Source organism: Emydura macquarii, unplaced genomic scaffold (genome assembly GCF_026122565.2).
Source record: "Emydura macquarii macquarii isolate MOO-44397 ecotype Brisbane River unplaced genomic scaffold, CSIRO-AGI_Emac_v2 contig_2734, whole genome shotgun sequence".
Lineage (NCBI taxonomy): Eukaryota > Metazoa > Chordata > Testudines > Chelidae > Emydura > Emydura macquarii.
This window is the reverse complement of record NW_027132871.1, coordinates 1,566,921-1,584,802: the sequence shown is the minus strand read 5'-3', so window position 1 is coordinate 1,584,802 and position 17,882 is coordinate 1,566,921. Positions and strand designations below refer to the sequence as shown.

At 45.7% G+C, this 17,882-nt stretch overlaps 1 protein-coding gene across 5 annotated transcripts in view; it reads right to left on the bottom strand.

Annotated features, from left to right (window-relative positions):
- Positions 1-3,068: 3,068 nt before the first annotated feature.
- Positions 3,069-17,882, bottom strand: part of CTPS2 (CTP synthase 2) — a 131,911-nt gene continuing 117,097 nt past the window's right edge. For all 5 annotated transcript variants that reach the window (XM_067566101.1, XM_067566102.1, XM_067566099.1 and 2 more), the window contains 2 exons: positions 7,156-7,267; positions 3,069-4,786 (listed from right to left, as the gene is read on the bottom strand). In XM_067566101.1, the coding sequence (XP_067422202.1) occupies positions 7,198-7,267 (70 nt within the window). In that variant the 3' untranslated portion in view covers positions 3,069-4,786; positions 7,156-7,197. The remainder of the gene's footprint in view (positions 4,787-7,155; positions 7,268-17,882) is intronic.

The window sequence follows — 17,882 nt, the reverse complement described above, 5'->3', positions numbered from 1 at the left end:
TTCATAACTGAAAGAAAGCCCAGAGGTGCCAGGGCTATGAGTTGCCAAACCTAGAGGTGCTGGGCTCAGCCCTGACACAAATTAAGCACTGGGCATGGTGGATTCTCCATCACTGACAATTTTTAAATCAAGATTGGATGTTTTTTTCCGAAAGATATGTTCTAGCAATTATTCTGGGGAAGTTCTATGGTCTGTGTTATACAGGAGGTCTGACCAGATGATCACAATGGTACCTTCTGGCCTTAGAATCTGTAAGGGTAGAGGGGAAGGGAGGATAAGGATTACAGTAAGTAGGTTATTTAGGCATCTTCATGGTTTAAAGGGTTCTGTTATATTTACAAGTGATTGTGGATTGAGTGGAAGAGGTGAGATGGAAGAGGGCAGAGGATATGAGTGTAGGAGAATGTCATGGGAAGGACAGGAAGATGGTGAGGGATGGTGGCCTTGGAACCACTAAGGGGAGGGAAGGACAGAGATAAGGGTTCGGAATGTGAGTGGAGGTGACCTGGTAAGACAAGGAAAAGGAAAGGGAGGTAACAGACACGTGTTAAATGAAGCGGATGGCTATTATGTTAGTTAACGATGGTGGAATCTGGAATCCTGACATGAGCAAGGAAGGACAGGGCTTCTGTCATGAGGAAGAGGTGGGCAGACCTCCCTCAAACCTTGCAGCCCTGGTGTGTGGAAAACAGGTGAAGTGAACCAGTGTGTGGGGTGAGGAGGCTTATCAGTCCCTGGAGAAGCTCCTAAGAACCCTGGTTCTGGAGTCCTTGTAGAAGTTCCATGGAACCCTGGTTTTAGGTATCAGCAGGCCAGTTAAATTGGAAGAGGCTGCTGCTGGACACCATGAAGCCTCCCTGCGCTGTTACCTGTCAGCTCTGTGTTCTTGGGGAACCAGGGTGCAAAACCCCTACTGTCTGATTCACCTGAAACTCTCCCCCCGCCCCTCTTGAACCAGAACTAATCAGAGATGGACTTACCAAAAGCAATGAAAAGGCAGTGGGAGACACACCTAACCACCTCTGGACAAAGGTGACAGGGTTAAGGCAACTCCCCTAGCCTCATCTACATCGAAGCTGTGAGAAGGAGGCATCGCCATTAGCACACTGAGTGGAAAACAGAGAGCCTCATTTGTACCAAAAATGGAACAAGGAAACATCTCTATTAGCAAACCAAATGCTTCAAGGCAGGGACCGCACTGAACTCTGGGAACAGCGAAGCACGGCATGATGGGAGATATCTGCTCCAGATGTTAATGAACCCACATCTGCACACACCTAGCTCAGCAGTTATCAGACCAATTCTAGTCATAGATCCTTTACTGATATCCAAAACACTGAATCTGCCTGATTGCATTGTGAGCTCCCTCAAGGAACACTGCCCATAGCCAGGAATGATCAGTTCCTATTGTCCAGCCTAAACAAAACAACTCTGGTATACTCCCTTGAGCCATCGTTAACCCATAAACAAACCTAGTATTCTCCCTTGAACCATTGTTCCTTCCCTACAAAAACCCCTACCCAAGTTCAACCATCTGTTCTAATGCCTGGATCCAAAAGCTGCATCAGTTCCATTGGGACTTCACCTTTTCCTGACTGATCGTGTTGGGGGCTCTGCCTATCTCAAGCACTCCAGATCCTAAGCTGAATAGCCTGTCTCCTGGGAACCTCTGACTGGTTCAAGCTGCACTGAGTGGTGTCCCCAACTCTCTCTCTCTCTCTCTCCTCTGGTTAAGCCCACTTTTTCCCTCAGACCTAATCTCTCTTTCTCTCTCACTCCAGGTATAACTTTCTAAACCCGACTTTTGTAATCAAACTTGGTCTAGATTTCCTCAATACCCCAATTGAAAGCGTGTAATATTGTAACTGTTTTGTTTATTGGTCTCTCTTTGTATGGCTATTACTCTATATACCGGGCAATAAAAAACCTTTTATAATCAAACTGGTTGCCAGACTTGCTCCAAACTTCATTTACTCCTTCATATTCTCGGCTTCCCTATTTTACTCTGCAGCAATGCTTCTCTTACCTCAGCTAAAGATCCCTATAGCGCCCCAAAATCCTGTGGGGTTTGCTCATCAAGGGGGTTACTACTAGAATAATTGTAAAGTGAACATGGGGATAGTGATGTGCCTGTGGCATATAAGGGTGGCAGCATGGAAGTGCTGCTCTGCCCAGCCTGCTGAGTCCAGGGGCATAGAAGGGTGGCAGCTTGGAAGTGCTGTTAAACCCAGCCTGCTGAGTCCAGGGACATATAAGGGATCAGCTTGAGAGTGCTGATAGACCCGGTCCACTCAGACACGCTCTGTTAATCTGTGAATGTGTGTGTGTATATGTGGGTGTTTATCTGAGTCTGGGGCTAGAGGAACCCAGCCCTGTGAAACTTAGGTCCTGGAGGGTAGGTCCATTGGGAGGGCACTTGCAGAAGGGAGAAGTAAAACTCCATATGAAAACTCAAGTGACACAAGCAGTACATTAATAGAATTACAACCCCGCCTCCCACCCCAAGGAAAGTAACCCTAATAAATGAGCATACCCCAGGGTGATGGGCAAATCTGGTAACAGCACTCTGGCCCTTTCCAGGGAGTAGGGGCCTTTAAAAGTCACTCTTGGATGCATCTTCTGCTGCTGCCAATGCTTGTGGGGAAGGGATTCCACATGGAGATGGGATGGTAGGCCTCCAGGATCCAGTGTCTTTGGGGCAGCTCCCAAGCACAGTCTGGAGGGGGGAGGGGACCAGATTAGACAGCTGGGTGATCTAACTGCTGTTCTCAGCTCTGTCACTAGCTTCCTCAACTTTTTTTTTTTTTTTTTTTAAACAAAATCACAACTTCTCTGTGTCTTAGGTATTATCCCAATTTTCTGAGTGGGAAAACTAGCTCCTGGGATATTGTCATAAGCCATTAATTTTTTTTATGAGTTAGGAATACATTTATAGATTGATAGGAAATAGCTGCATTGATAGACAATATTGCATTCAGACAACCTCTGTACATACTGCCTATCTCAATGCTTTCCTGGGACACAAACAACATACACTATATTCTGGACATAATTCAGCACACTGCATAAACATTTTCATATAACATAATTTAATTTTAAAATACATTTTAAAGTTTTAAACAACATGTTCTAGATCACAGAGACGTAGCAATATCAACTCTGACAATACCTATTATTTCCAAGGCACACATTTGCAAATCACCCCAAACCAATGACATATTAGGAGCTTATTTTATCATCGGGCTTTCTCTTAATGAACAGATACTTTGGCTGCAGAAACTGGGCTTTTCTAAAGCAATTTTAAGAAAATCAAATTAAAAAAACCTCATACTTACAAATTAAATATTACAAAGTTATTTAAGAGGCAAGTCACTTTTTTTAGATGACTGTTCAGATACAAGCTGCCACTTGCCGGTGTGCTTGGGTAAAAAGTAAGCTTTTAATTTATAAAATTAAATTCTGAAGTTTGAGGATCTCATTTCAGGGTTTTTTTGTTTGTTTTTTTGGTTTTTTTTACAAAGGTATTATTTGATATTTGGGCTATTATTGGCTATTAGCGCGCCAATCCACACTATTAGCCATACAACGGCTGGAATCTGGCCCTAGAGACATCCTAACTGGCCCTGGTGGACTCACCAGGGGATCATCTGTTGCCCGTGTGCTGCTCACATAGTAAGCAAGGTAGTGTGTGGCCAAGACACCCCTATGAGACACTAATTACTGGCTGCTGTTTCAGTAGCTCTGGGTTATTTGCAACTGTCATAAATTAAAATATCCTGTTGGCTGCTCTAATGGCGCACAGGGGAATCAGCTCTACACAGAATGGCCTCTGAATCAGAGCCATGTGAAGATCAGTTTTAATCCATCTTTGTACCCATTTCCTGACATATGCTATGTGCAATTCAGCTGGACCTCAGGATTCAGCCTTCTTCAATTCTGTGCATTAGGGTTTTGTTTACAGCTGACCACATAATATTTTATTGTGTATCCATGTGTTTAAATACTCTTGGGCATCTAATAAACTCAAATCTTCTACTATCCCATTTAGAATATAGTAGGTTAGTATTTATGTTCAGTAGTATCATCTTTTCCAAAATATTACTGTTCAGGGTGAAAGCAAGAAGCAGACAAATTGTAATAGTTGTATGGTGACACTGCATTTGCAGAGGCAAGAAAAAGCATGTATATTCAACATCAGTTATTGAACTCCATGAAAACTACAATAGATCAACATAATACCTTGTTTGTATGTTAACAGCAAAGGAGTAACATTTATTCAACAAGCTTAACATTGAAATGATTCTTCACTGCTCCCATATAAGATTGACTAACTTTGTTTTTCAGTTCATTCCTACCTTTGTGCACACACAAAAATACATTTTACTGTTTTAAGCATTTTTTCCTGTGTATTATTTTATTTAAAAAATAAACCCAAATCTTCCTGCAAATCAAGATTTCAACAGATAAAGAACTAATGCAGTTCCATCTGAGATCATTCAACTGTCATAAGACATGATCAATTATTATGACTGACAACTAAGATCTGATGGTCCTTTGTCTCATTTTTAAACAAACAACATTTACCTGGAGAACTACTTTTGTACAACTGGAAAACAACTGGCATCCATAGCAGGGAGGGAAATGATTTTGTGAGGAAGTTAAGTTTCAGTAATAGCATTAAAGTTTTATAGGTTATTTATATCACATATGATAAAACAAGACTGTACAAAAATGGTGCAACCAATTAACATGTGAATTTCCTTCCATTCAAATTTGTTTTGTCTTTCTAAAAAAAAAAAAAAAAAAAGGCAAGAATTAGTGTGTATACAAACCATGTCTACATATCCATTTAGCATTTTTATACTTGGCACATCCCTTAATGTCCATGTACCCAGTGCATCTGATGATGGACTTAAAAATAATTTTACAGTAGAAACTCCAAGTGGGTAAAGTTTATCTAGATTCAACAGCGTGTTAATGATCCAAAGCAAATATCGTCTACATGTGTATCCACCCTTGATTAGTAGAAATCATGCCCCTTTTAAAATCCTAATATTGAATGAAGCTAATGATCACTTTTATAATTTGATTATGCCGATAAGTAAAGCTGTGTGCTATTTGCTCATCTAGCGTAATTCTACAGAATGTAATTAGCACCTGCTGGTGAGAAATAAAACTAAAAATATAGATTTTTAAGTCTGAAACACTACTAGCAAAGAAGCTTAAAGCATCACAAAAAATAAATTTATGAAAGCAATTTGCTTCTGAAGAGTCACAATTCTGCACAGCAACTGAAACTAAATTAATGGCATGTTAGGATTTGCCCTCATGCACTCTGTTGGGAAACTCATAGTCAAAGCTAAAGTGGATCTGATAAATTTGTTGTCACTTATAGACACACACAGTCACAGTATTGCTCTTGCAGCCTGAGCAGAAGGCAGGGTGAGAAGTGTTTTCTTTCTTTACTGACTTTTTTAAGATGCTCATCACCATCGCATTTGAGATCCCCATACAGATTAATCCTTACCATCCATGTGAGGTAGAGAAGTATCATTATCCCCATTTTACAGATAAGGAACTGAGGTATAGCAAGATGAAGGGTGGGATTCACAAGGGGGCTTAGGCACCCTGCCACCTAGTGGAATTCACAGCCCTGAGTTAAGTGCCCAGACTCCCAACACAATGCGTGGTGGGTGCTGGCACCTAAGAATGGAATTCACAAAAGCCATCACACTGAGCAGGCAGTGGTCTAAGCTAGACAACAAGGAATGGGTTTAAGCCCTGCCCCTCTCCTAACTCCAGGATGGAGGGAGATGTCCATTTCAACTGCCTAAGCTCGGTCAGCCATTTTCAAGAAAAATGAGGGTGGCCTCAGGCACCACTCCTTTAAAACTTTTATCCCACTGGTTAGAGAGTATAGCCAGCATGGGGAAAACCCAGGTTCAGCTCCCCTCTCTGCCTGATGTGGCAAAAGGATTTGAATATGGATCTTCTGCCTCCCAGGAGAGAGCCTTAGCTACTGAGCTCTAGGATATGCTGGGGCAGGGCTCTCTCAATCTCTCCCAGTGATGCTGCTCCACTATGTATAAATACTTAGATCTGCACTGGGCCAAAGACAGAGTGAGAATGACCACAGCCCAGTGATCATACAGGCCACTCACTCAGGAGGTGGGAGACGCAGGTTTCTGTCTGCCTACTCCAATGTCTATTTAATTATTTAGAAACAGTGGAACAGTTTCAACAGAAGAGACTGAGAAACAGCTACCCAGGCATATGCCATAGCCCAGGGGCTAGGGCACCCTTCTCCTCCCCCCACGAGTATGTGACCCAAGTTCAAATCACTTCTCCACATCAGGCAAAAGTGGGAATTGAACCTGTGTAAGTGCTTTAACTACTGATCTAAAAGTTGTTGGGGGGGAGGGGTTACTCTACCACCTCCTCCTGTTTTGGCTTGGTTTATTTGTGCTCTGAGCATACCTACCCAGTCAGGCTCTGCTGGCACGACAGTAGTTCATTAATCTTTCTGAGGGTTAAGTAGATCATTAAACTTTTGGGGGGTTAAGTGTGCATTATGCTCAACTGCTGAAATGTAGGCACCTTGGGGACTTCAGCAGTGGAAACTTAGCCACAAGAGACTCTAGGTACCTACAGGGTTAGGCAGCAGCTAAGCAAGGGCTTTGTGCACTACAGCGGTGTCAAAATATTGGACTTAGGTAACTAATTCTACTGTGTGAATCCCACCCAAAGTAACTTGTTCAAGATCAAAGAATGGTTCAGAGGGGTAAAAACAAAATCAAGTCAACACGATGAAATCAAAGTCATTTTGAGTTGCATACTAAAGTAAAGTAAAGAAAACATTTTTTGGAAAGATTACAAAAGTATAATTATAAAGAATAGCTTTTGAAACAGTAACAGAACTTGATTTTGTACAGCATCTTTCACACAAACTGTACCCAAAACACACTGCAGACTTTAATAATACAATTACAAAGTTAAGCAACAGAAGGGGTGATAAATTAAATGTTGCAGACAAGGGAAAGAAGATAAGCTTTTAGAGGATCTGAAGTGAGAGGGAGAACCGAGATAACTTTGTCTCTTGCAGTAAGTCAAGAAAAAATAAATGTTGTAAAGAAGCATCAAAATGACCCTATTCACCTGAGTAGCGTTCTTCAGTTCTCTGCTCTCATGCAGCGGGTTTCAGGTTGTTTCTGAATCAGGAGATTCTTTTTCTGGAGAACTGTCATCACTGAGGTCACTGTAGCTATCACTATCAGAAAGGAATAGATTGTATGAATGGTGTAGAAGAAATAATTACTTTGTCTCAAGCCTCCAAACCTAAAGTCCCACTTGAGGAAAGCCTCCCTATCCAGAAAAGCACTTAAGCACCGGCTTGACTTTAACGCCATTCTAATTTGTTTTTCTAAACAGGAATGGACTTAAGCATGTGCTTAAGTGCTTTTTTAAACTGAGGTCTGAGTAACTGATGATAACTAGTACTCCATACTGATAATATATTGTTCTTTTGTTTGGTTACTGTGTCGTAACATATTACACCTTGAGCCTGAGGAGTGCTGAGTGACTGCAACCTTCATTGATGTCACTGAGAGCAGCAAGTGCTCAGCATCAGACGAGGAAAGGAATTTTCTAATGTACAGTCTTTATTTTCACACTGAGAAAAATATAAAGTAGAGCAGGCTGGGAATTTTCCATCGAATGTTTGTCTAACAAAAAATGCCCCTTTCACAAAGTCACTTTCTGTGACACTGACCACAGCCTTCCAGGAGGACATCTGGGAGCCAAACAATTCCATTTTAGTTCTCCTGAACCAGAACTTTTCTTGAAATCCCTTCCCAATAAAAAAATCATGTTTTTGTTTGTTTGTTTGTTTGCTGTTTTTCTCCCAGTTTGGGATTACCCTCTTCAAAAACATGACATTTTTCATGGGAAGGGATTTCCATTTTCTAGACAGCTGTAATTAAAGGCCCAATTTTATTTATTTGACTTGACCAAAAAAAAAAACTTACTTAAACTGATATTTAAACTAAAATTCTGCTATTTCACAGTCATATCCTCTGAATAAGATCATTACCAATGCACTACTAACATCCTAACAGCTTTCCTCTTCATCTTCATGTATAAAGATACATTCTTTTCTAGAGGATAGAAACTAGTGTGCTAGTGATCATTTATCAGTGAACAGAACAAGGAAATGGTGAATAATGTGAAAACAGGACAGTGATCAGCTGAAGAAACTTCAAACAGGCTACAGCCGTCTTGATTAAAGAGACTGCACTCTCTTCAGAAGAGTTCAGCTGGACAGCTCCTTGCACAGTCTATCGCATCAATTGTTCCAGTAAGCTGGAACAGACTATAAAAGAAGGGGCGTGACATCATCGCTTGGCTTCTTTCTCTCCCTTGCTCAACACCTGAAGAAACATGGTGAAGACAAAGAATTTTGGATTGGGGGAGGGGTAGTCCCAGGTGGGGAAAAAGACGGTTACTTACCTTGTAACTGTTATTTTTCGAGATGTGTTGCTCATGTCCATTCCATGGGTGTGTGCTTGCCCTCTTGCACAGTTACTGGAACTTTTTTCCCTTTAGCAGTACCTATAGGGCCAGCTCCAGCGCCCCTTGGAGCCCCGCGCACATGCCATGGTATATGAGGCGCTGCCGGACCTACACCCCCTCAGTTCCTTCTTGCCACAACTCCAGCAGCAAGGACTGGAGGTTGGGTCATGGAATGGACATGAGCAACACATCTCGAAGAACAACAGTTACAAGGTAAGTAACCTTGTTTTCTTCTTCAAGTGCTCACTCGTGTCCATTCCACTGTAGGTGACTCACAAGCAACACCTTGGAGGTGGGCTGGACTTACAGATGAGCTGCCTGCAGCATCGCTCTGCCAAAGCCCACATCATCCCGTGCCTGCTGGACGATGGTGTAGTGGGATGTTAAGGTGTGTACAGATGACCAGGTGGCAGCCCTGCAGATGTCTTGCACAGGCACTCTCCCTAGGAAGGCTGTAGAGGAAGCTTGAGCTCTGCTTGAGTGGGCTGTAATCATTCCCAGAAGTGGCACCTTCGCTTGCTCATAGCAGAACTTGATGCAGGAAGTTATCCAGGATGAGATGCACTGGGCAGAAACAGGTAAGCCTTTCATCCGATCAGCCACCGCAATGAAGGGTTGTGTAGATCTCCAGAATAGTCTCATGCATTTGATGTAGAATGCTAATGCCCATCTAGCATGTGCCACCTTCTCTCCTCCTCCGAACCATGTGGTTTGGGAAAAAACACAGGGAGAAAAATGTCTTGGTTATAATGAAATTGGGAAACCACCTTAAGCAGGAAAGCCGGGTGTGGCCTCAGTTGAACCTTGTCTTTATAAAACACAGTATATTGGGGCTCCGAGGTCAGCGCCCTAATCTCGGAGACCCTCCTTGCCGAGGTAATGGCCACCAGAAATGCCACCTTCCATGACAGCAGCAAAGGGCATGAGCCATGGGCTCAAAGGGGGGCCCCGTGAGCCACGAAAGGATCAGGTTGAGATCCCAGGGAGGCACCGGGTCACGGACCTGCAGACAGAGCCTCTCTACCCCCTTCAGGAAGCTAATCATTATGGGCTGGGAAAAAACTGATCTCCCTTCCAAAGGCTGGTGAAACGCTGATATAGCTGCTCGGTGGACCTTCCGGGAGACCACAGCTGGCCTCTGGAGTTTTAGTTGCAACAAGTACTCCATTATCGCCTGTATCGGCGACAACTCTGGCGAGATCTCCTGAGACTCCACCAAACAGGTAAATCGCTTCCATTTAGCACGATATACGACCTGCGTGGAAGGTTTTCTGCTACCCAGCAGAATTTGCTGGACTTGCGCCAAACAGGCTTGCTCGTCTGCGCTCAGCCATGGAGTCTCCACGCCATGAGATGTAGGGAGTCCAGGTCCAGGTGCAGCAAGTGACCGTGATTCTGGGACAGGAGATCGTGCCATCTTGGAAGCTCCAGTGGGGCTATCAACAGGTCCAGCAGCATGCTGAACCAGTGCTGGCGCAGCCAGGCTAGCGCAACTAAGATAATGTTCGCTTTGTCCCTCTTGACTTTCAGCAGGACTTTGTGATGGAGAGGAATGGGTGGGAAAGCATACATGAGGCTCCCACTGCAGCAGAAAGGCGTCAGAGAGCGACCCGGCCTTCAGACAGCAGAGGGAGCAGAACTGCTGGCACTTCTTGTTCCATGTTGATGCGAACAGGTCCACCTGGAGATAGCCCCACTGTTGGAAAATCATATAGCCCACACCTGGATGCAGTGACCAGTCATGGCCAGGTAAGAACGGCCTGTGGAGGCAGTCCGCCTCGTTGTTCCTCACTCCCGGGAGGTCAGAGGCTATTATGTGAAAATTGTGCCTCACCGCCAGGTCCCACAGACAAATGGCCTCCTTGCAGAGGGCTGAGGAGTGGGCTCCACCCCGTCTGTTGATGTAATACATGGCCGCTGTACTGTCTGTCAGTACCTGCACCACCTTGACTGCAACTTTGCATGCTAGTCGAATCGCCCGTAACTCTCTCACACTGATGTGCATGCACCTCTCCTCCCTCAACCAGACCCCTTGTATGCCGAGGTTGGAGTTGATATGGGCCCTCCACCCTAAGTCTGAGGCGTCTGCTACCAGGGTAACCGAGGGGACTAGCTCTTCGAACGGTACACCCTTCAACACTTCCCGGGGGCTTCGCCACCAGTCTAGTGTGGCCAGGATGTGAGGGGGAACTGTGACACCCAGTCCAGGGAATGTCTGCTCAGGGCATAAATTGAGGCTAACCACAACTGAGGTGGTCTGAATCTTAGGCCAGCCAGCCTCACCACGTAAGTGCAGGCTGCCATGTGGCCTAACAGCTGCAGACAATGCCTGGCTATTGTCGTCGGGCAGAGATGCAGGCAAGCAATGATGGCTGACATCGTCTCAAATCGTCACTGGGGCAGGAAAGCTCTGGCTTGGGAAGTGTCCAGGACTGTCCCAAAGAACTCTGTTTGCTGCACTGGGGTTAATGTGGACTTCTGCTCATTTATTAGCAGGCCCAGCCGGCAGCAGATGGCGCATGTCAGATCTATACTGCTCTGAACCTGTGCCCTGGATCTGCCACTGATTAGCCAGTCATCCAGGTAAGGGAAAATTTGGATCCCTCTGTGCCTCAGGTGAGCCGCCACCACCACCATACATTTTGTAAACACCCTCGGGGCTGATGAAAAGCCAAAGGGCAGTGCTGTAAACTGGTAGTGTGAACCAGCTACCACGAAACGGAGGAAACATCTGTGGCTGGGGAAGATAGAAATGTGGAAATGTATGTCCTTCAGATCGAGGGCAGCATACCAGTCTCCTGGATCCAGGGAGGGGATGATGCAGGCAAGGGACACTATGTGAAATTTCAACTTCTTGAGAAATTTGTTGAGACGATGCAGGTCTAGAATAGGCCTTAGACCCCCTTTTGCTTTGGGGATGAGGAAGTACTTTGAGTAAAACCCTTTTCCCCTCATATCTGGTGGAACCGTCTCTATGGCCCCCAGGCTGAGAAGGGTCTCTACCTCTTGAATGAGGAGTTGCTCATGAGAGGGTCCCTGCAGAGGGACAGGCTTGGAGGGTTGTTGGGAGGGATAGAAGCAAACTGGAGGGCATAGCCTGCCTAAAATATGCCAAGGACCCAGCGGTCCAAAGTGACCTTGGCCCATTCTGACAGGAAGGGAGCTAGGCAGTTCAAAAAGGGACAGGAGAGATCCAGAGAACAAACTGATACGCCACTCTTGGGCGCACCTTCAAAACTGTCTCCTTTGATTGCCAGATCATTTACATGATGCTTGCTGGGGGGGCTGAGGAGGACCCCGGTGTTGGTTGACGTCTCCTTGATCCCCTATTTCCATCCCTCTGCCTGTAGGGAGTGAATCACTGGGGCGGTACCTCTGCTGTTGCTGGACCCGAGGATGGAACTAGTGCCTAAAGGTCTGGGGCATATAGAGACCCAAGGAGCAGAGTGTGGCCCTCAAGCCTTTCAGACCATGCAACTTTGCATCCATCTGGTTCGAAAACAAGGCCAATCCACCAAAGGGGAGGTCCTGGATGGACTGTTGGACTTCCTGGGTTGGACTTCCACGAGGATGGATGGACTGTTGGATGGACTGTTGGACTTCCACGCGGATTGCAGTCACGAGCACCTGCGCATGCAGATGGCGGAAGTCATGGTTCTGCCCGCCGAGTCTGCTGCGTCCGAAGATGCCTGTAACGCCTCTCTGGCCACCGTGATACCCTCCTCCAGGATGGTACTAAAGTCCAGCGCATGGTTCTGGGGCAAAGCGTTTGCAAAGTGCTTTAGCGAGTCCCAGAGATTGAAACTGTACCTGCCCAGGAGAGCCTGCTGATTGGCAGTTCGAAATTGCAGGCTTGCCATTGAATAAATCTTTCTCCCAAACAGGTCCAGCTTCTTGTTAACCTTGTTTTTTGGCACGGAGCCAGGCCATCCCTGCCTGTCCCATTGGTTGGCTGCATCAACCACTAGGGTATCCGGGATGGGGTGGGTGAAGAGATACTCGAACTCTTTTGCCGGGACATAGTACTTTTTCTCGGCCCCCTTGGAGGTTGGGGCCACTGATGAAGGAGTCTATAAAAGGGCCTTTACTATTTTCAATACCCCCTCATGCACAGGGAGGGCAACCAGGGCTGGGGCAGCCACTGCCAAGACATTAAGGAGGCTGTCTGACGCCTCCTTCCGCTCCTCCGCCTCCAACCCCAAGTTGGAAGCCATCCTTTTGAGTAGTTCCTGATACGCCCTGAAATCATCCAGGGGTGCTGAGTAGCCCTGGTTAACTGCCTCATCCGGGGAAGAGGAGGAGGACTGGAGGGGTGTGGGTGGTGGCATCCCTACCCACTGACGAGGGGCCCCAACAGAGGTCCCTTCCTGCGGGTTCGACTCGTCATCGTAAACCGAACGATGGCCCTTGTCTGCAGTCAGCGGTGCAGACTGTATCCCAGACGACCTAAACGACTGCAAGCCTGGTTTGATGGGAAAGCCCCAGGGTCCCCAATACGACCACTGGGGAGGCCACTGGCCCTAAGGCCATCCCAGGGCTGCCTGAGCCAAAGGGTGCTCCATCACCTTTTGTTGGTGGCAGCAGCTCGCCCAGTACTTGTCCTCTCGAGTGGACCCCGACTCACTGTCAGATGACCAAGGTAGGGCTGCCTCGAAGGTTCCCACTGCACAGTGCACAGTGACAGGGGAGCAGTGACCCAATCTATGGGTGCTCCAGCGCACAGAACGGCCTCTCGGCGTCACTGATCGCAATGACAACGATACCCAGCGTTGTTGCCATGACCGGTGCTGATGCAGGGAATCATGCTCTGACTGCGAGTTGGAACGCCCAGAGCGTCGCCTGGGCACAGATGACTTGCACGCCGCTTCCCTCTCGGAGACAAGTAAGCCTCTGGTGACCGGGTTCTGTGCTGCATCAATGCAGGCGAACTCCTCAGTTTCAGGGAGCGATGCTGACTTTTCTCTGGGGAGCAGCTTCCTGCAGGCTACCCCAATGAGCACTGCCTCCTAGCACAAACTTCACCTGCTGTCAGGGATCATGACCAGTGCTGGGAGGGCAACCTCGCTCCTTGCACCGCCGATGTGTGGTGCTCCGGTGACCATGACTTGGAGCGACTTCTAGGGGAGCGGCACCAAGCTGACCCCTCAACCCGGGGCGACCGGGTCATTGGAGATCTCGTTCCCCACTCCAGGGATCACCTGAGCCAATCAGGGGGTCCAAATGTGGGCTTCCCCTGCGACACTAGCCCCTTCTCTCTTGGCAGAGGCTGGGGTGGGGGCATGGGCAAGGCCAACAAGGTCCGTGTCTCCTGAAACACCTCCGGTATCAATGGTGACAGCAGGTGCAGAGATGCCAGGAGTCAGGGGTGGCTCTCTAGTTGGAGACACAGGCTCCTGTGATGACGAGCGAGCCTCCATAGTCTGGCTGGGGTGTGGCACCACGCTCAACCCCACTCTCTTCAGTGCAGGAGAGTAACTCCGCTCCATACGTTGCTTGCGCTGCTTCTGCCTCGATGGAGAGGAAGAAGGCTGGTGACGAGGCGGAGCTGGTGCCCACAGCGCACTCTTTACCAATACCACACTCAGTACCGAAGCAGAGCGGGTTGGTTCGGAGGCTGGTCGGAGAGCCACCTCCATTAGTAAGGCTTTCAAGTGGATCTCTCTGTTCTTTTGAGTCCGAGGCCTGACAGCTTTTCAAATCTTACACTTGTCCTTGCGGTGAGCTTCCCCCAGGCACTTTAGGCAACTATCATGGGGGGTCACTCAGCAGAAAGGCCTTCCTGCAGGAGGCACACGGCTTGGCATGCCCCACTCCCAGCAAAGTCCCAGCCCACTATTAAGAACACTTAAGGCCTAATCTATCTAACTAAGTTAAACAAAACCATCAATTAATGTCAGAACAAAATGGAATGAGCACTTGTGATTGCAAGCCAAGGCAGTTCCAGCAACCGTCACAGGCGGAAAGAAGGAACTGAGGGGGCATAGGGCTGGTAGCGCCTCTTATACCACGGCATGTACGTGGGGCTCCAGGGGGTGCCAAAGCCGGCCCTATGGGTACTGCTAAAGGGGAAAAAGTTCCGGTAACCGTGCACGAGGGCATGCACACACCTACAATGGAATGGACACGAGCAAGCACTCAAAGAAAAAACAGTTTCTGTCTGTGTACTGAAGAACTGTAGCTTGCTTATACCATCTCTCAGGGTGAGACATTTCTAGATTCAAATCCTGTTACTATATAGAATTTAGACTATGATCTTATTTTTACTTCTTTGGAAACTAATTCTAGTCTCTTCACACTTACCTCTTATAATAATTTTAAATCTACTTTTCTGTAGTTAATATATTTGTTTAATATTTTATCTTAACCAGTGTGCATTTGAATGAAGTGTTCAGGGCACTCTCAACTCAGGTTAAGAGGGTGGGTGCATATTCTCCCCACATTGAAAGGGGGGGCAGACTTATTAATGAGCTTTTACTGAACCAATCTTTGCCCAGCGCAGAATGGTATAATTTTGGGGGGCATTCCTGTAGTGAAGAGCTTGGGGAACTGTGCGGTTATTGGCTGATGCCTTGCTTTATTGTGGGTACATGAGTTGCTCAGACAGAGTATTCATGTGACTCAGCTGGGTGTGTAGGTGATAACAGGGCCCTGAGGGACTGTCTGTGTATCATCAGCAGAAGCATGGTTGGAGGTCAGCCCAGGCTGCAAGGGTAAGGAGATTCAGCGGTATCCCAGATTCAAGCTGCATCAGATTGCAGGCTGTGACAGTGGTGCAGCAAGCAGGATGAAATGCACAGCTTGTTGTTCTGAGTGAAATGTACACTTCATACACGTAAAGATTTTAAGTGACATTTAAGAGTGGCTGAGAGCACAAAGAAAAGTTACAAGTTTGGTTTTTTGCTGTTTGCTTATTTCAGGAAAAGGAAATAGGGATGGAAAAAGCAGAAAAGATGAGTGCAAGTGAAACAGTTGTGAAATTGGAACTGTATAGACTGCAGGCAGAAGAAGACAAGGAAAAAGAACATAAAAGAATTTTGAAGCTAAAAGAACTGGAGATGAAGGAGAGGAAAGAGAGAGAGGAAGCAGCCCATCAAAGGGCTATGGAACCAAATCAACTAGCCATGGAGCAGAAAGAAAGCAGAAACTAGCCATGGAAGAGAAAGAAAGAGAGAGAAACTTGCTAGAGAAGCAGAACCAGAACCCTTCTTCACCACTGAGTCCTATCTTTCAAAAATCCACAAAAGGAAACAATTGTGTCCTTCATACAATGAGACAGGTGATATTGCAGAGTACTTCACAACCTCTGAGAGGCTGTGTGTAATTCATAAAATCCCTCATGACCAGAAAATCCCCACTTTGGGTGCAAAGTTAACTGATAAAGCTCTGGGTATCTTCAATAAGATGCCGCTGGAGGATGCTTCAAATTATGATAAATTCAAATAAATGTTTTTGAAACAATTTAAAATTACCCCTGAAACATATAGGGTGAAATTTAGAAATCTTAAAAGGATGTTAACATGAGTAATGGGGAATATGTAAATCAAATAAAGGATTTGATAGCAAAGTGGTTGGGTGGCAAAGGTGTTACAAGTTTTGAAGGAATGTTTGATCTTGTTGCCCAGGAGCATTTCTTAAGCATATGTAAAGATGATGTGAAACAGTGTCTATGGGACAAAGATGTGCAAAATGTAGAAGAGATAGCTTCTTTAGCTGATGCCTTTGAGCAAACCTAGGCACATCTGTTGTGAGTAAATCAAAGAAAGGGGGATTTAAACCTGGGGGAAAGCAAGGTTCCCATTTTACCCCAGGGAAGAAAGAAGGTTGCTTGGAGGCTGGACAGTCACCTCCCCAATCCCATTCCTCTAATCATTGTCCCAAGTCTCCTGTAAAAACAGAGGAGTCCAGAAGGTGCTATCAGTGTAATTCCACTGAACACCTGAAAAATAAATGTCCTATATTGGCAGCAAGGAGGCAGCCAGCAGCCTGTGGTTTCTGCTGTCCTGAGCACAAAGGTTCCTCAGGCAATGGAGTCTTATCAGATTGGTTTTGTGAGACTGGCTCTGCAGAGCCAGACATGGAACATGTTGGGGTTGTTTAAATTAATGGTGAAGAGTGTCTGGGTGGAGGGATAGAGGACCACAGATTTCCCTGATCAAGCAGAGTGCACTCCCAGATGCCAGCATACTACCTGGTCAAATGGCAGAAACTGTGGAGCTGGGTGGAACGAGATTCCCTGTGCTTCTGGCCAGAATTCATGTGGTGTGGGAACATCTGGAAAGTTTTTTGACTGCGGGAATAATGGAAGACATACCATAGGGTATATGGTAGCAAAGTTGTCTTATTTAACTTCAAACTTTCACTGATAGGGGAAATCTGCAACAAGGTAACTAACTATGTCCCTGGAGGAGAGAGAAGTCTGTGCCAGCATAGCTTCCTAGTGTAGATGCAGAATATGCCAACAGAAGGAGTTTTTCTGCCAGTGTAGGAACACTGCCTCCCCGAATGACATTAGCTATGCCAACAGAAGCATTCTTCTTTCAGCATAGCCGCATTTACACTGGGGATTTTGTCAGCATAACTCTGTCACTAGAGTGTGTTTTTTCCATACCCCTGAGGGATATAGCTATGCCAGTATATGTTTTAAGTGTAGGCCAAGTCTCAGGTTGCTTTAACATTTACTAAGTCTTAACCTATACCTTTCTGTACTTTCTTTGTGTTACACGTATGTGGTTAATTAACCTGGTTAAAAGAGTAGGTCATGTAGGACTAACTACATGATCAATCTGCGGATTTTAATATGTGGGAAACAATGATATTACAACATGCACCAGCAATAATGAAGAATAGTGTTGCTAACAATTCAAGCATGCCAGATGCACACAGACATACACAGTTTCATCACAGCATCATTGTCATTGTACTTACTTCGTTCTGAATGTGCCCAAGGAAGCATGGAATAAAAACTTTGCATTATTAAAAGTTATGTATTTAATACAGTATAATACAGAGCATTTTCAAGTATGGTTATTAACTGCAGTGTTATGATAACACCAACTAAACAATTAGATTTTCAGTTAGCACTAATATACATTGGAATTTTTATTAGTTTGAGGAAACTTGCCCTATCTTCTGTTTTTCCACCCAGCATATATACCTTTAATTTTAAAAAGCTAAAAAGTTTTGTCTTGCTTTCAAAAAAGATTTAAAACTTTCCAGGCAGCAGGTGCTTGCTTACATTATGAACCAATATCTGTGTCAAGTTTATAAGATTTACTATCATATGAAATGTATTATAGTGAAAAAAATGTGTACAG